Genomic DNA, 19,135 nt, shown 5'->3' with positions numbered 1-19,135 from the left:
AGGCGAGGGAAGAGAATCAGTCGGTCCAAATGTGTTGTTTTTGTAAAGTCTTCCACGAAACTGGCGTCCAGATCAGTTCAGGGAATGTCTCAACATTTTAAGAGAGGAAATGGGAGGGGAGAGAAACTGACTGCAAACTTACCCCTCCCTCCACCAAAGCAGAACAGGTTCGTTTTCCATGACACACGAGTCTTGACAAGCTATTCAGGTTGACGGCAGGCACTCCGGTAGCTATCTTGAGAAACAATCATAATTAAGTGAAATCAATGAGCATCGCGTCTTTGGATAACATTCGCATCGCATGAGAGCACGCCGTGGTCATAAACGAAGTGTGATTAAATAGGAGCATGGAAGCACTTTGCTCAGGGATGATCTGCAGCTGAACTGCATCTCTGCCACTCCTACAATCCAGAACAAGCCATCGGCCTATGAAGCTTAGATTACAGTTTTCTACAACCCTTTGTCAGAAAACACTAATTTTCTTTCCTGTACAACCATCAGGCTGTTAAACGGGACATGCTCCAAATAAGATCTGAGCCATATAGATTTGGGGGATTGGTTTTGTCTTTGCGCTATTGTTATTTGTTTTGTGCCTGCGTAATATATAATTTAATTGTTCCGTTCCAGGACATGACAATAAAACACTCTTGACTCTTGAATGGTCTGGCTAAAGTTGCAAGATTGTATTCTCTCAATGTTTGAATTTCACCATTGTCAATGACATAGCGTCTGTATCCAACCTTTCAATTTCTGAGGGTTTAATTTATAACATTCAACTTTCATGCTCTAACATTAAGTAAATCATTTCACACAACTTTCCTGAGGTCAATGTTCGCACTCTGGACCTAAATCCCAGAAAAGGCTCATTTCAGAGCCATGGGCAAATAAAGCAAAGCTTCCATCTCTTGCTATCTTCTTGACAAAAATGTCAATAGTCCATTTGTCACTGTGGTTACTTTTGTAATGTCAACAGCATCGACAATTTGGCTAAACATACATAAATTCCTTTGCCCTCAAGTTCCATATTTTGCCAATATTTACTCTTATTTGAAGATAACTTAATTCTTGTCCACATTGCTAATGATTTCCCCCCACTTGATTGACATCTCAACAACTTAATTGCAGCACTATATACCCATCTAAATTGGTGTCAGCTGCAAACCCAACTTCATTTACCATTAAACGTGGCGAAAAGGAGAGGCTGAGAGAACACAGCTCGTCACCCATTGCCCATTACAGTATTCCCATTTCTCAAAATTCCAACCTGTCAAAAGTGGCACCTTCTGCTCAATGTTTGTGACATCGGATGCAATTGTAAATGCTTTCTGGAGGCCTATGTTGTAAACCATAGACACTTCCCAGCTCTGAAAGCCAAGCTGGAACTACTAATGAGGAAAAGGTCAAATGGCCAGTCACAGTTCTTCAGATTATAGCAGTTTCCCCAAAACAAGTCTTTTGCAACAATCTCCAAAGCAATAGACAGATTGCCTAGCTAGATTTTCCTGGAGGTGTGCTATTTCAAAATGCTTCCCAATTTATTTTTCATTGATCGGAAGTCAGAATTGGACCGTATCCCATACTCAGATTGTTAACCATTTCGAAATTTGATGATTCAGTGTTACACTTTTGTCAGACTTTCATTTCATAATGAAGGTTGAGTTTACATTTTAATGCAGATTTTTCAGGTTAGACACATGCACCAAATGTTCTCTGGATAAAAAAATGCAATTCACAGGAAAAAAAAGTCTGATTAAAGTCTAATTTTATTGAGAACACCAGAAAATATTATAGAATTTCTGCAAATTACGATAGGTAACACTATACTTGGCAGCTACTTATTTGTACTGCAATTACACAATGACCCCACTGGATGTCACTTACTGCTAACATCCTGTGTCTGTTTTACTTCAAGTGGTAAAATGGGAAAATACGTTTTTTGGAGAATCATCCTTGATTATGGCCAGCCACAGGATTCACTTTTTTTGCAGAAAGTTAGATTCTCCATTCTAGTTGGAATAAATGTCAGATTAAGTAGACATTTACTCCACCTGGAAGAACAATGGACAATCTGGCCGGGGGGTGGGGTAGAACAAAGGGGAATCTGCCGCAGATAGTGAATATTTTGTAACTTCATCAGCGCCCTTAGGTGGCGATTATTTGCAAGCAAAGAATTTCACTGTGACTTGTCACGTGACAATAAAGTAACCAATTTAATATGTTTGATACAAAATTAGGCTTCAATTTCAGATGGGTGGTTGCAATAAAAGAGCGAGTATCAGAGACAAAATAAAACCCGCTTCTTGCAAATTTTTTCTTTACAATAACAGCAAAAATAATGGTCAGGCTATCGAAGACAGATAATTGGTAGAGAATTCAGAGGTTACTTTAACACAAAAAAGTAACTTTGCAGGATAGAAAATATCCCAGGACAGCATGATTAAAAAGGCAGTTTAGGTGAAGGGGCTTAACTAATCCATATGCCAACACATACTGCAAAGTTTGTTCAGTGTGTGTTTATAGACTGCTAAATGCTACCAGAGAGAGGTAGGTATGTTGAAGGTCAAGTCTAGCGCAAGGCCTAGCACCTCAGAGACTTGGGCAAACAGGTTGTCTGAAACCAAGACACTCTAAACAAGTCAATTCCAAGCTCCACCCTGGTAGGATAGGAGTAGGCCGAGATATAAAGAACGTGATTCCATAAAGTGCTATATCCCCATTAATTTACAGGAATCTCTGACCAAGGATATTTTGAGGGGCAGAAAGAGGGGGGGAAAAAAAGAACATCAGGGATAGTATTGAGAAATGGTAATGCTGCATGAATGAGCAGAGAAGCCCAAAATGGAAGCAGATCACCTCAAACTACTCACCAACTCGACCAGGAGCTGCCTCCTGCCCCAGTTGCAGTTACCACCTTGACAGCCACCACCATCATCATCCTCAGGACCAGAGCAGAAGTTCACCAATCCCAAGTAGAGTGCCCAAAACCAAATAGGGAATGCCTTCCCATTCAATGCAAATCCAAATTTGGACAATGTATTAATGTAGGCAGATAGACAAAATGCCTGAACAACTCAAGGTCAGGCATCTCTGGAGAAAAGGAACAGGTGATGTTTTGGGTCAAGATCCTTCTTCAGACTTGCAGTAATATAGGCAACTGACGCAAGTAGATTGCACCCATGGGAGATGTATGGAGGGTGGGAGAAGAAAATCTAAAGTTAGCAAGGAGACATTTAAAAATGAGGACATTCAAATTTGTACAGTTGCATGCGTGGCATGACATAGGTCACTTGTTTAGTTGCAAGGTCCTGGGTGGAATTCCTCACTGGCTGAAGTCATCTCATTTGCTGTGTGCAATTTGGCTACTGCATTTGCCTGTTAAAGCCAACCAGATTACCTTCAGTGCATGTTAGTTACCTCAGGGTTGCACACTGTTGTAGAAAAAGTTGTAGCTCCTGCAACTGAAGTCAGCCATTAATGCAAATCAGCTTAAATGCTGACCCTTTGGGGTAGATGACCACAGGATGGTCTAAGGCTTGTAGGGAGTGAACAAAACAGACACAAGTAGCACTATTAAGTTTATTACAGAAAAAGTCAGCTTTGAAACATTAATATGCACAATGAACAAAAATGTTGCCTTCTGTACAGCTGCATTCAAAGGTACAAAGTAATTCTGGATCCATTGGCAAAATGCAAGAGAAATACTGGTTAGCTGTGGTATCAGTCAGAAGCTGCCTAGGAACTGGAGCACATGGTCAATTGATTGGTAGTCCATTTGGTTTTCTGTGATGGTGGGACAGTGTACAAAGAGGAAAAAAAATCTATTCTTTCTTGGTTACTTGCACTGACCATTTGCAACTATCTATAGAATTCCAGGTGTGTAAGTAAATGAAATTAAAATTCAAGTACAAAAATGCAGTCACTATATATTGTTTTGCTACAAGCAGCATTTTAAAAGATCAGAGACATTTGTGATATGATGCATGGCGATATATACTTCAGACTCCAATGCAATTGCTAAATAACTTTTAATCTTTCAGGATAATATACAAAAATGAAACCCTCAATGCACAAGTCCAGGTAGTCCCAAATACATTTCAGTGATAGAGTACCCACATTAGGACACACCAAAATTGTCCATAGTAATGAAATCCATAACCAAGACCATCCATAATACATGGTTACATCTATTCATTAGAATGACCATGATTTAATTGCAAGTTTAAAGCTGACTTAATTACAAAAACAGCAAATTGTTTACAGAATTGTGGCATCTTATTCACAGGTGGCATGACCAGTTTCTTGCTATGAAATCCAACCTTTTGCAGGACTTGCGTAGTGTTTTATTTAAAAATCACATGCCCACAACTGCATCATTCACTTCCATTTGGAGCAAAAACAGGATTAGTGGATTAATATTGCCTCGTAGAAGTGAGTAGACAGTCTTTGTGACACCAATGCAAGTAATTATCTGGTATAAAATGCATTGCCCATTCATGAGCTACCATGAAGGAACCATACCTAGCTAGGTGAAGACATTCATCAAGTGCACCCTTTAGGTTGCAAGAACCAAGCTATCTGAAGCAGCAACATTACAACTACACAAATTCAGAAGTTTTAATAAAAGTGAACTTTAAAATCATACATACACTTGGAGTCACTGTTAAAGTGAGATCCAAAGGCTTCTCCACCTTTCCCTCCCCCTCGAGTCAATAAGAGAAAGTTATATTTTGGAATATTCCCAATGCTGGTATATACATGTGCACACAGTTGGGTAACTAGGCACCAGATTAGATGAATGCATTGAGGAGAAAACCATTAAAGTGCATCAGAAAAATATTAAATTCCTATGCAAGACCCAAATCATTCATCACATGCCCAAACACTGATAAAGGCTCAAATTAAAAACTAATTTGATCAAAAATTCTCCAATGTCTCAATTTCTGCATTCAGATTCCTCACACGTTCACAATTAATCTGAAATGCTGATAGCAAAGTGCTTGGCTATGTCCTCATTTCTACCTGCATGGCAGACAGTTGCTGAACATCTTTATTAATAACTCTGCCCAAACCAGATGTTAATGCTTATGCTTGCCAATTTCAACCGGAACAAACGCTGGCTCAAATGTTAAGCTTAGTGGATCCAAATAGTCACAAATGGACTGCTTTTCATCCTATAGGTGTTCTGCAGGAAAGAAACACATTGCAAAGTGGCTGTAAAGTGTATAGATCATGCATTGTAATTGGCAATTTGCAAAATGATCTGAAATCCAGAGATCATTCAATTACTACCTCATGTTCACCAATTCATTCCAATGGTGGTGTTCTTATGCAGGCCAAGGTGCAGAAACTATTCCTATGTCAAACTAAAATGTTTCCTGTGTGCCTGTGATGGAGAACACAATGAGAATGTCAAAACAATCCAACAAATTATTGATCTTTTGAAGTCAAATACTCAGGGGAGTTGATCAGGGCAAAATTAAGATATTACCACGTTAAATAATGCTGCAATATCCGACTGCATGGGCAGAATTAGCAGTGCTGTCACATCTCATGTCTATAGTGGAAACAAAATCCAAGAGGAATTAATAAAGCCACAAAATGCCATTGGATCACCACCACAATGCAAACAAACAGCCGAGTTATCAAAATACAATTTTATAGTTTATCAAGTTGAATCTCAACCTCTGTGCATCCAACACTACCAGTTATTCTTAACAGATGCTGCTACACTGAACCCAGCCTTGAAAATGTCAGGTGGAGAGCCAGCACTTCTGTAGGTGTCACTTTAATCATAGCTCCAATATAAGAGTCTGAACCAAAATTGTTAAAGTGGACTGAACTATTCAGGACATGTAGTGATCAGTCATTGCAAAGCTTTCTCAGGTCTTCCCCTACTCCACAGGGAAGGTTCATTAGCCAGCCAATATATGGCACAAGTGATCATAAGCAAAACTACAGCTTAATTTTAGAAACTGTATGCACTCATTTCCAACCATGCGTTAATTTTGTGGCTATACTGCCCTTTCATGGTTCAGTTAAGTGCACACCTTACAACCCTTCCTCGACAGGTACAAGTGTGAGAACAGTGCAGAGTTAAAACACCCATGCTGGAAGAGCCTAGTTTCCCATCAAACCACTTAAAACCAAGGTGCCACCTACAGTAGTTAAAAAAACCCTGTTAATTCAGAAGTATTCACAATGCTCAAGTATTCAGTGACCTACAATCTTATTGCACCAAGAACTAGTAGCCAGAGTTTACAGATTTTAGCAGCCAATTTCTCCAGGATAACTAACCTACTTTTCAATACAGAACCCCTTTTAGACTTGCCATTTAGAAAGGGCCAATTGCTACAATTTACTGAACTGCAAAGATTGCCCGTCAGTCTAAGCTTATGCAAAATACTGATTTATATTGTGTGCAGTCTCAAGATACAGGGCAGAAACTGATCAATGGGATACTGCCGCTTTCGTGCTAAGTTACACCACTGGAATTTGAGCATTTTCTTAATGTATAATGATAAAAAACAGGTTTTTGAAGAACTGGTGTGCAAGAGATAAGTGCATCCACACGAACATTATTTAAGAGGGAAAAGGTTGATATTTGCATCTATAATACAAAGTAATGACTGGTTTAAGTTCCACATCCATTCTGCAGGTACTTTCTTGACTAAAGCTTCGCAAAGGGCATGGCCGGAGAAATCGAATTTCCACTCAAGTGTGCAGTTGTCAACTGGAACAAGCTCCCTTCATCATTTAGTTGCTACAACATTGGCTCCTGTTCTGCGGAGATGGTTCGTGGAGATCCACACCTCTATTGCGGCCTGCTGCTCCACTGGCATTCTGAAGTTCACTCTTTGGCAACTTCTTGGCTGGAAGATAAAGATACGAGTAATGGTGCTCCCAAGTGAAACAGGTGGTTTATCAGGCTTTCAAGTCTTTACCATTTGTCATCTCCCCTGCACTGGAGCAAGGCAGATGGGGTGACTGGTACAACGCCTCCATTCAGTCTGCAAACTCAACTGAGCTACTGGTCATCTGTTAGTTTAGTTTAATTCTCTGCCCATTGATTTCTGCCTCCTACACTGATCAAAGTGCACATGACCTTGCGGAATGTCAACTTAATCCAGAAGGCTTAATGTGCCTTGTTAGAGCTCAAACATTCAGATCACCACCTCCATTTTCTGGGCAGCAGTTGTTCTCAATGATTCATCTATTCCCACCCGCACTTTGGTGCCTTTTGTTCAATTGTCTTGCATTACCCCTCCCTTCAATTCTTGCCTACTTACAGCCAGTTCTTCAGACCAAGCATCTGAGAGTGTTTAATTAAAAATGCAGGAAATACTCAGGTCAGGCAGAGTTAAAGTACCAGTGCTGACTGCATTCCATCCTCTCTATTAGTTCCTCTCAAATATTGTCCAATAGGTTGTGTTTCCAGCATTGCCTTTTCATTTCAGATCCAGCATGCAGTCTTTTGCTTTCCTCATTTGGATACTGCTTAAGATCCATTTAATATAGTTTGCACTCAGATGGCAATGCTACGTTTAATGTGCAGGGATGAGTAACAATCAAACTTTAATTGGCACTTCAATTCTAGTCACTGGCATACAGGCAAATTGTCATATTCCCACTAGGATCTACACAAGGAGTCAAGTTGACCAACCACAAAACATCCAATGTCAAGAATTTTGACAACAATCTACTCTGCTGCCAAAAATGTAGCTTTATCAAGAGCAGCAAATATTGAACTAAAACCTGTCAGCAAAGTCTGAACCTTAAGTTGCAGACCAGATTTGCGCAATGAATTACCACACTGAAGGAGAGAGATTTAAAGACAGAAGTATATTTAGAACAAAGCTTCCAGTCCAAAGGCATCTACAAAATCAGATGCTGTAGCTCAAGGGGCAAGAGCTTGCGTTACATAGCGCCTCATCATTTTCAGGCTATTGCAAAGCACTTTTGCAGCTAGCTTTGTTGTGCAGTTAAGTTTGTAGTGAAATGCAGCCGCCAATTTGCGCACAAGGTACTGAGCAGCGAATGAGATGACTTATCAGTTACTGTATGTTTTGTAGCATTAGTCAAATGTCGACCAAACGTCTTCTCTGAATGAGACCACAGGATCTTTTGCATCCACCGGAACGAGGAGACAAAGCCTCAAGTTCTCTTTTTTTTTCTTAAACGACAAACAATGTGGCAATCCCTTAATATCAAGAACATAATCAGCTTTGGACAATGACCTGCTGAGTATTTCCAGCATTTAAATGATTTAATCATTGGTATCTTGCCTAGATATTCTAGTTCCACTTCAGTACAGCAAGCCAGAGCTTTGACTTGGGAGATTGCTATCAACTGTGCCAAGCTTTTAACATAGCTTGGAGGCCCACTGGAACAAAACAGTGGTTGACAAAAAGGAAATTCAAGAATCTATATTGGTTCCTCATGGAGCTTTGGATGCCCAAATTACTAGTGTTTAGTTGGCCTGCCATCTTTTACTAGAACCCCGTAAAATGCCATTTAAAGCCAATGGCTTCTCAGGCTCATTCCTTGGCATACAATTTAGTTTATTCAAGCTTATTCATTGCAGGAAGTTGAATTTTAACTATGCTATTAACAAGACATTTCTTTAAACACCAAAATGAAACAACTAGTAATTTCTAATATTTGGGGGGAATATTGAGAGAAGCAAATGATCTTTATGGACTACATTTCAGAATGTCTTGCAGGTTTACACCAACCCAAGTTCAATGGTTCCCATCTTTCAAGTTGGTGGCCAGAACATGCAGTTCAAATTTAAAAGTTGTTAAATGCCCCCATTACTTACCTATTGCCAAAAATAGGTCATTAACATTCATTGCTGTCTTTGCTGATGTCTCCATGAACAATAAACTGTTGTCTTCTGCGTATGCTTGTGCTTCCTGTTGAAAGAGAAAAAAAATGTAAATATATGGTGAATTAGACAAATCTACTGTCAATTGCATTTATACAATTTTCACATCACTCTACTCTGGCAATTAAAAAAAAAGAGTATAAGTTTAGATTGAAGGCCAACGCCATACATTCCCCCTAATTCAAAATGCCACTTAAGATGGCCAATTATTCCCATTAACAAGGAAATGGCCAAACTCAATCTCCAAATTTGATTCCCCGAGAGCTACTCATCTCACAAATAACGCTTGGTACGCAATCAGGCAAACACCTACAGACGATGCAACATTCCCTCAGACGGGGCATTTATATCACCTCCAAAAGATGTACATACCTCATATTCCACCATTCTTTTATTTGCCAGATCTGCCTTATTTCCCGATAGTGCTATAACAATACTGGGGCTTGCTTGTCGCTGCAACTCTTTCACCCATGTCTTTGCTCTTGCAAACGTCTCCTAAAGTTTAAAAAAAGCCACAATATTCAATTAAAATTCAATACTTGGACTCGTGCACCCAAAATTCCAGCTGGATGACTAAATCACCAGATCAATCTGGCAAGTTTGCATTTAGACTGGCTCAAAGTCCTCAAATCCCTCACACCAAATTTCAACTGAATAAAAAGGTGCGGAAGCCATTTTGAAAACAACTAAAAGGCTTGCTGGAACAAAATCTATCAGAAACAATAAAAACTTACCAAACATTACCATAATGCACAATGAAAGCCCTGCCAATACCCCTCCACTGCTCAAATTTGCCAAGCTTATTGCTCTTACCCAGAAAACGATTCACGTACAATTTAGTGAAGTGTGCCAAAACAGTGCATCTAATTCTTGATGCAAATACCAAGATGATTTCAATAAATAGTACCAGGATACCAGTGTTTCAAAATTCAAATTCCAGAGTTTATGCATAACCCAACAAACAAGTCCCATTATTGGACCAACCACTGAACAAGCACTTAAAGGACTTATGACACACAACTTTCACCAGCAGACACAAGGTAGGATGCTTGAGAAGATTGCTTGTGGGCTAATGATTTATGGGAGTCAATGTGGTGGAAACTAAATTCACCGTCCAATTCATCTAGCTACAAACAAGCAACAGACTATTTTAAGTCATTTTAGCCACAGGGATGTTTAAAAAAGCCTTTAATGTAAGTTCATAAGATTTCCCTTCTCCCCTCAAGTGTCCAGACTGATCAGTTTAACTGGTCTGAATGATCAGGAAAGGGGAAGCTGAGGGTCTGTGAACCCATCTTATCAATGGGATGGCAGTCAACAGCTTCAAGTTTCAGACCAGGCACATCTGATGATCTGTTCTGGGCCCAGCAATTAGTGCAATGAAAGAAAGCTCAATGCATTTACCTCCTCAGTTTGCTCAAAGATTCAGCACCCTCAAACTTTTACAAGAGAGCATACTGAGTGGTTGCATCACAGCCTGGTTCTGTAACTCAAATGCCCAAAAAAGGAGGTTGCAATAGACAATAGAGGCAGGAGGAGGCCATTCGGCCCTTCGAGCCAGCACCGTTCCTGCCTTCTCCCCATACCCCCTGACTCCGCTATCCTTAAGAGCTCTATCTAGCTCTCTCTTGAATGCATTCGGGGAATTGGCCTCCACTGCCTTCTGAGGCAGAGAATTCCACATATTCACAACTCTGACTGAAATAGATTTTCCTCATCTCAGTTCTAAATGGCCTATCCCTTATTCTTAAACTGTGGCCCCTTGTTCTGGTCTCCCCCAACATTGGGAACATGTTTCCTGCCTCTAACGTGTCCAACCCCTTAATAATCTTATACGTTTCAATAAGATCTCCTCACATCCTTCTAAATTCCAGTGTAAACAAGCCTAGTCGCTGCAAAAGATGGTGGACAATGCCAAGTCCATCAAAGGAATCACCTTCCTACCATTGACGTGCTCAACATGAAACTTTGCCCCAAGGCACCAGCCAATATCAGACACCACTCTGTATCACTACTGATACCATCAGGAAGGTAGGATAGGAGCCAGAGACCCATTACCTCCAGGGTCAAGGACAGCTCCTTCCCATTAACGAAGAAGCTTTTGAGCCACGCTGCACAATCCCAACCACAACTACCTCAGCACCGAATTACTATCAATGTTGTTTAAGGTTGCACGATATGTTTTGGTTACCTTGTGTAACTGATGGTTTGTGTACTTGTTGGATTGTTGCACTAATGTGCCTGTAAAGCTGCAGCAAGAATGTCATTATCATATGCACCAGGACCAGAACAATTAACTTCTTGGCTTGACGTTAAGGTTTTGCAAGTGCAGAATTATCTTACATATCATATCATATCATATATATACAGCCGGAAACAGGCCTTTTCGGCCCACCAAGTCCGTGCCGCCCAGCGATCCCCGTACATTAACACTATCCTACACCCACTAGGGACAATTTTTACATTTACCCAGCCAATTAAATTAAAATTTTCCAGCTCCCTGGCCCAAAAGCAGGAATAAACAATCACAAAACACATCTTTTCACACTAGACAATAGTTGTGACCCTACTTAAGCCACGATGGCGTGTTCTAACCTGATTGGTGATGTCATAGACTACAATGGCAGCCTGAGCACCTCTGTAATACATGGGAGCCAGACTGTGATATCGCTCTTGTCCAGCAGTGTCCCAGATCTCAAACTTCACTGTTGTGTCATCCAAGCAGACGGATTGTGTGAGAAAGGCAGCTGCAGAAATATTAAAAGAACCACTGGTCAGTTTTACCTCAAGACAGAAGACATAAAGAGCACCAAGTAGACAAACAGACCAACTGAAACAAAAAGGAGGTATTTATTTCACAAAATGCTGGAGTAACTCAGCAGGTCAGACTGAAGAAGGGTCTCGACCCGAAACGTCACCCATTCCTTCTCTCCTGAGATGCTGCCTGACCTGCTGAGTTACTCCAGCATTTTGTGAAATAAATACCTTCGATTTCTACCAGCATCTGCAGTTATTTTCTTACACTAACTGAAACAAGAAAGTTACTTAAAGCAATAACTTGGCAGATATTCCCCTGGACGTTCATAACGCTGCACAGTCAAGTAGTAAAACCCTGAACAGTAATTTCCAATGGTAATATAATTACACAGCTTGATATTTAGATAGAGCTTTAAATAGTAAATGTGGCTATAATAATATATTGTATTAACAGCTGCAAATAAAGTTGTTGCTCTATGCATATAAGACATGTGCACTGGCCATTGAATGGTAGGGGGACAAAGCAATCATTGAGCTCTAACCCTATTTCCCCAGTCCCAGGGAAGTGTTTGCAACCTTAAACATCAATTCCTCCGACAAATGTTGCCCGACTTGCTGAGTATTTCTGGTACTTCAAATTTCCAGCATCTGTAGCCTAAAAAAGTAATCTCAAATCATCCCAACCAAAGAAATCATCTCCATCCAGCACTGTCAAAAAGACCTACATGCCTTTGCCCAAATCTCCTGTGTTACTCGCCGATCAATTTTACATCCCAACTTCCACCTCAACCTCGACTTCCCACCACTTTCAAATGTTGCTGATGCATATAGAATTATCTGCAAACCACCATCTTCAGGTAAGGGCAACATTTGGTAGATTAAAAAGAGTCAGTTAGTTAAGATTTTTGAACAAATAATTTAATTCCCACAAAGTGCTGGAGTAACTCAGCAGGTCAGGCAGCATCTCTGGAGGACATGGACAGGTGGCATTTCAGGTTAGGACCCACCTTTAATTGCCATTTCATTAAGATAAACTTGCAACACCTTAGTAAAGGTAACATCCCATAAACTAATTATTCAGCTCTACCTAAAGGACCCCCCCCCCTCCCTCAAGAAAGCAGTGCGAGGGGGATGGTCAAAAGTAACAAGATGACCACTTAGAAAAGGGTATCCAGCCAAGGTTTCCACTTGATGATGGATGCGGTTACAGAGAGTGTACTGGCAACTGTTTCCTCAGTTGTACATTAATAATGCAGTGATGGCTCTGGCTTGAATTGCTGGGCGATTGTGATGATATTGTGACCACACCTTGACAATGGAAGAGCCAAGTCTGCCAGAGCTGTCTTCATTCATCTAGTCAACTTGGTCTTCAGACCGAGGGAAAACAACTGTTGCTTCTATCAAATAGGGGTTTGTGTTCCAAATATGAAGTCATGGCTCCTACAACCTCAACCACAGACAAATCATTAATGAGTTTCCATAGTTCTGGCACCTTGAAAGTGCTTTGGCCCTAAAGTACCTGTGAAATTAATGAACCAAGTGTTGCAACTGGGGATCTTGGCACCAAGTTACATTAGTTTAAAAGCCAAAGAGCAAGCCATTTATCCAAATGATTTACCAATTATATTGTTTCCATGCAAGTTAGTTGGCAACAATGGGCAGGAGCAAGGAGCCTCATAAGTGAATACAATTTCAGAGACTTTGTCAATGGGGAGTTAAAACTTTGATAAACGAAGAACATACCATATAATAGCAATTTTTAAAGTAGCCAACAGAAGCTATAATAGCATTTTGAATATTAAGTATTGCTGGCAAATAGACTCGAGAATAACAGGAAACAACTTCATCAAGAGCATAGTGACAAGTCTAAAGAGCAATAAACTGCAAACATCAGCTAAACTTTAGCCAATGTGGCCTCCTGTCATAAAGTCACCAACTAACTTCCCCAATCCAGCAGTTCAGAGATCACTCACTGCCAAGTACAAGCTGAAAAAATACAAGCTTCTAAAATGGTTACTTGACCATTCAAAAACCAAATGTTAGGATTAAAGTACATAATTCCAGTTATGTTACTTATTGCAAGAGCAAAAGATCATGGAAGAAAGGTCAGGAGGCAAGCAATAATAGGAAAGGGACAAAAAAACAAAGTGCTGGAGTAACTCAGCAGATCAGGCAGCATCTCTGGGGAACATGGATCGGTGACGTTTCACAGAGTGCTGGAGTAACTCAGCGGGTCAGGCAGCATCTGTGGAGAACATGGATAGGTGACGTTTCACAGAGTGCCGGAGTAACTCAGCGGGTCAGGCAGCATCTCTGGAGAACACGGATAGGTGACGTTTCACAGAGTGCTGGAGTAACTCAGCGGGTCAGGCAGCATCTCTGGGGAACATGGATCGGTGACTTTTAGGTCGAGACTCCTCTACTATGGGAAACGGACAATAGTTATGGATGTTATAGTGTGGAGCATAGCATACAGGCAGCAAAATAGAACAAGCATAGCCAAGAGGGGCCCCAAACTCCATTTCCCACGTTATTTTCCATGGGTACACTTGGACTTACCACCAATTGTGCTTTCCTGGTATTCATGGAATTGTCCTTTAACAAACCGCAGCACTAGACTGGACTTTCCCACAGCTGACTCGCCGAGCAAGACAAGTTTGAACTGGCAGATTTTGCTGGCCTGTGATTGACCATTTGGCCTGGATACTCCTCTGCTAGCCATGGCCGCCACAGGAATTGTGACAGAAGTAGCAGAAACAGATCCTGCCAATTCCAGCAGACAAGCACAAGAGAGAACCAAGATCACACAATCTGCAAGAAAAACAAATTCAGACTAGAATAGCTTTAGTTACAATAATTACAATAAACAATTACACTCGTTAATGGCCAATTCCTACTCAAATATTTCAGTCTACTCCATGTTGAAGCTCTAGTCCATAGCCTGGGATAGTTCTGAATCTGTCGTGCAAATCTGCGCAAAATTAACCAATTCAAATGAAGATCTAACCAAGATAAAATTGAGACCTGTAGTGCAGTGTGTTCACAGAACCATTGTTGTCTGGGGAATGTCTATACTTGGGGGATAAAAAAAATCAGTTCACCTGCTCAGAGGATGAGGATCAAGAGCGATTTCTGTGGTCCAACACCAGTCAAATCCAAAGGGTACAACTTGCATCTAGTTTGATAATGGATGTTGGCATTAAATTCATTACCTCAAAGTTTGGACTTGATAGTTACACTTTGACAAATAAAGCACAAACTATTGTTAAATACATCAATGTTGCTGTGAACACTAGAGCACTAATTCAGTTTAACTAAGGCATGCAAATCATGAACATATTGCATTGTCAAAAGCTTCGGGCAGGAGGATTTTGATTCAGACAAAACTTTGGGGAAAATTTAACAGATTCCACCATATCAAAAATTCCTGGTCACCAACTAAAATATGGAATAGATTCCCCAGTGGTGCAACATATTGATCAAGGAAGACAAGCTTTCTGAGACAATACACCAGATCAAAATATGGACACTGTTGCTGGCATTTAATTATGCTCTCCCCTGTTAGTGCAGGTTTTTTAAAAGCCATCTCAGCTCAGGTTTGTATACCTTGAGCATCTGGAAAAATGGATGAGTATTTGCATTTCTGTGAAGACTAAACATATTGGTCTCTGAACATCATTTGGCTCAAGTGTACGCAGTTGTCACATTATCATGACAAGTTTTAGGTTCCCTTCGTAAACAAGCAGTGAAACAAGATATGTACCAACGAAACAAGATATGTACTTGGCCAACAGAGCAAACAACTATAATGCAATTGCTCAATTTCCCACTTCAATGAAAACAAAAATAAACTATTTTTGGAGCAACAAGTATGTGTTTACAAACTTAAGAAGCCCAAAGCCAACTAGCAGAATAGATGTCAAAATTTCTCCAAATAAACAAATTCTTAATATTTAGTATTTTGCGCATGGAAAAAACAATACCACGTTCAAAATTTGTAGAAGAAAAACCTTTGTTCAGAGATGCCCAAAATCAAATTGCATATTGCTGAATGAGTACTTTGGAAAGCTCATTAGGAATGAAAACCAGTATACCAAATGCAAAATTTACTTTGAAAAGAAAGTTGGCTATGAACAACCATTTAACAAAAAAAAAAACACAATAATTGGCTGTGAAGTATCTAGACAGAGGTCACAGCAGGTTCTGCAATTCTGTCTTACCAGCAAGTCTTTAGTCTTACAAGTGGCCAGGGCAAAATCTTGAAGGAAAGGTCAGTTACAATGAGTAAAATGACATACTCCTTGTGGTAGAATTCCTTTGCTTCCTTTCCCTGTTCTGGCATTGTTCCCGATAGTCTTCAAGAACATCACCGATCACAGCATCAGGCCCAGGACAGATTTAATAAACTCGTCAGGAAGGCTGGCTTCGTCCTCAGAGCGGAGATGGATGCTCCTCAAACTGCAGAGCATCTTGGACAATACAGCTCACCCCCTCCACGACACACTGGTCAACCTGAGGAGTACCTTCAGCAACAGACTGGTTCCACCAAGACGCAGAGCAGACCACAGGAGATCCTTCTTCCCTGTGGCTATCAAACTGCACAACTCCTCCCCCTTCTGTCATGGGGTAGACCGACTCCCCTCCCCCCCCCAATCCTTTCCACTCATCACTTTAATTTCATATTTTGTGTAATTTGTTTTTTTTAAATGACTGTTGGCAAATCAACTCCCCCCCTGGGATAAATAAAGTTCTATCATATCGTATTGTATCATATGCTACAGGGCTGACAATGTTGTAAAACAGGCTTTAAAACAGTACCAATGGACACTTCCTCTTCAGAGCATCTGTGACGAACATCACAGTAACAATGAAATCCATTTCTAATTTCTTGACTACCTTCCTCCTCTGCCCTATAACAAACTGCATGGAGTTATGACTAGACTCACCGCTGTAGTTCTAATGACAAAGTCCCAAATGCATCTTAATTTCTACCACTTCTAGACCTGTGACACACAAGAGTTATGATCAATGGGTTACATTTCTGATAAATATCTAGACTAAAGGGTTGGTTAATGAAAAACTGCCGATTCAAAAAAACTGGATAAGCTCCCAAACACACATCTTTACTACATTGAAAGAAGCAAGTAATTTAAAATTGCTAAATAGGAGATGGTAGAAGGAAATGAATTGTATCCCTCCTCATCGTGTACTTTCAATTTATATGCAAGACAATAGTTGCTTAGACTTCTGGCATTACAAGCAAATAACAACAAATTTTAAATGCAGTCCAAACTCAACCCTGACATTGAAAGGCCAGAAACGCTGATCCATTCTTTGACAAAGCTTTCGAACCATCGCTATAGTATTTACTGATGAACAATATCTGCAACAACTCGGCAAAGACCACTGCCCCAAAACTAGGAGCAAGTCACAGGCTGGGAGACCTGCAGTTTACCTTCGGGGTCAGGAATGAAAAATGTCAAAGTAGTATTCTTCAACTGTCAAATTGATCATTAACCGTGAAAAGATTGCGGGCTGGTATCACGCCCAAGGCTTTGTCCCAAAAGTAACAAATAGATAATGGACGTTTCGCCACATTTTAATTCCACGGGATTTACGTGGAAGTCTCTACTCCCATCGGTTTGCACAAGAGTCCTGCAATCAATGCCCATCAGAGCTCTAAATTTGTAATCCCAACATAAAGAATCGGTTAAGGCCCCAGTGTCGGTCCTTTGCAAAATAACTTCAACAACGTATTCTTGCTGGAAATCTGCAGACACTAACAAACTGTCAGCTCCGCGTTCAAAAGCAACCAGTCCTCCAAGCGCTTAAGAGAGCAAAAGAAACATTTAATGTTGCTGTTGCCCGCCCAATCCCCACACCCATAAGCAGCGCAACATTCTCTGTCTGTTTAAAAAGTCCTTCGCCTCACAAAAAAAGCCGGGACAACCCCAAGCCTAGACTCGAAAGAGAATGGTTCGCTCACATATTTCTCACCAAAAACAGTTTTTAAATGTATATATACCTCAACGACGCCTTCAACTTCGCAGATTTTTTGTAATTAATTGTGTCGCAAGAAGTGTGCGGCGGCCGGTCGTGGACCACAGCGAGAGGCGGGAGCTGCGCGCCACCTTCCAGGCGGAATAAAAGGCTGCCCCACTGTTATTGACAGCTGCACGCACCAATCACAGCGCGGCGGAAGCGGGCCCTGCGCAGACAGCCAGTCAAAGAGAGCACCCGTGTGATTGACCGCCGGCTCGACCACTGGCCAAGCGCCATCCGCGGGTGACTTGACCAATTAGCCAATCGTTGAGGGGCCCTGCCGCGTGGGCGGGACTTCCGGTGTTAGCGCGGTTGTCGTGGAGGCTCGTTGCTTCTTTGATGTCGAGTGTTCAGTTCAGTTGAGTTGAGTTTATTGTCATGTGTGCCGGGGTACAGTGAAAAGCTTTTGTTGCGTGATAACCAGTGAGCGGAAAGACAATACATGATTACAATCGAGCCGTCCACAGTGTACAGATACAGGATAAAGGAATAATGTTTAGTGCAAGGTAATGCCAGCAAAGTCCGATCAAGGATGCAAGAAGTATAAGAAAATAACTGCAGATGCTGGTACAAATCGAAGGTGTTTATTCACAAAATGCTGGAGTAACTCAGCAGGTCAGGCAGCATCTCAGGAGAGAAGGAATGGGTGACGTTTCGGGTCGAGACCCTTCTTCAACGTCACCCATTCCTTCTCTCCAGAGATACTGCCTGACCCGCTGAGTTACTCCGGCATTTTGTGTCTCTCTCTGATCAAGGATAGTTCAAGGGTTACGAAAGAGGTAGATAGTAGCTCAGGACTGCTCTCTCGTTGTCGGTAGGATGATTCAGGTGCCTGATAAAAGCCGGGAAGAAACTGTCCCTGAATCTGGAGGTGTCCAGAAATGTCCAGGTTAGACAGAGTTAACTGTTACAATGCAAACATAGATTGTATGTCTTTATCAAATCAAACAGTTGTGATGCAGTGGTTATATTTACTGGGCGAGTATCCAGAAGCATGGACTGACAATCCTGAGAGGTGGATTCAAATTCCAAACTGTGGCTGTGGAATTTAAATTAAGTTTACTGAATAATGTCTAACTTTAAAAAAATAGCAACTAGTCTCAGTAATGTAAACCATTAATTTATTGTCGTCTGGTTCATAAATCTCCAGGGTAAAGAAATCTGGTTTATTTACCCATCTCACCGATTTGTGACTCCAATATGATTGATGAAGGGTCTCAGCCATACACATCACCAATTCATGTTCTCCAGAGATGCTGCCTGACCCGCTGAGTTACTCCAGCCTTTTGTGTCTATCCAAGATGGTTGACTCGTAACAGGCCTGTGAAGTGCCCCAGCAAGCCTTTCAGCAGAAACACAACCTTTAGGTTAAATCAATATAGTGATAACACAGGATAGACCATCCACCTTGGAAGAAGCACTGACAGTGGCAAGGGCCCACGGAGCATATAC

At 41.0% G+C, this 19,135-nt stretch overlaps 1 protein-coding gene across 3 annotated transcripts; it reads right to left on the bottom strand.

Moving 5' to 3' along the window:
- Window positions 1–141: 141 nt before the first annotated feature.
- Window positions 142–17,793, bottom strand: LOC144611976 (ras-related protein Rab-5B). 3 transcript variants are annotated; one of them, XM_078431349.1, is made up of 7 exons: window positions 17,667–17,772; window positions 14,743–14,816; window positions 14,201–14,452; window positions 11,480–11,631; window positions 9,257–9,379; window positions 8,819–8,912; window positions 4,009–6,869 (listed from the first exon to the last, which is right to left on the bottom strand). In XM_078431349.1, exons 3-7 carry the CDS (start codon window positions 14,361–14,363, stop codon window positions 6,754–6,756), a joined length of 648 nt encoding a protein of 215 aa, XP_078287475.1. In that variant the 5' UTR covers window positions 14,364–14,452; window positions 14,743–14,816; window positions 17,667–17,772; the 3' UTR covers window positions 4,009–6,753. The 3 variants fall into 3 exon arrangements, with proteins under 3 accessions (XP_078287476.1, XP_078287475.1, XP_078287474.1); XM_078431350.1 differs by lacking the exons at window positions 4,009–6,869; window positions 14,743–14,816 and adding an exon at window positions 142–235 and having other exon boundaries at window positions 17,667–17,793; XM_078431348.1 differs by lacking the exon at window positions 14,743–14,816 and having other exon boundaries at window positions 17,667–17,793.
- Between the last annotated feature and the right edge of the window lie 1,342 nt (window positions 17,794–19,135).

The sequence above is a fragment of the Rhinoraja longicauda genome, chromosome 42, assembly GCF_053455715.1.
Source record: "Rhinoraja longicauda isolate Sanriku21f chromosome 42, sRhiLon1.1, whole genome shotgun sequence".
Lineage (NCBI taxonomy): Eukaryota > Metazoa > Chordata > Chondrichthyes > Rajiformes > Arhynchobatidae > Rhinoraja > Rhinoraja longicauda.
This window is presented reverse-complemented; position numbering and strand designations above follow the sequence as displayed.

Excerpts from the sequence above, each read along its gene's own strand:
- LOC144611976 (XM_078431348.1), bottom strand. The coding sequence starts at position 14,363 with ATGGCTAGCAGAGGAGTATCCAGGCCAAATGGTCAATCACAGGCCAGC. Across the intron at positions 9,380-11,479 it reads TCTATGACATCACCAATCAG|GAGACGTTTGCAAGAGCAAA; the intron begins GTTAGAACACGC and ends TTTAAACTTTAG. Across the intron at positions 6,870-8,818 it reads TGACCTATTTTTGGCAATAG|CCAAGAAGTTGCCAAAGAGT; the intron begins GTAAGTAATGGG and ends TTTATCTTCCAG.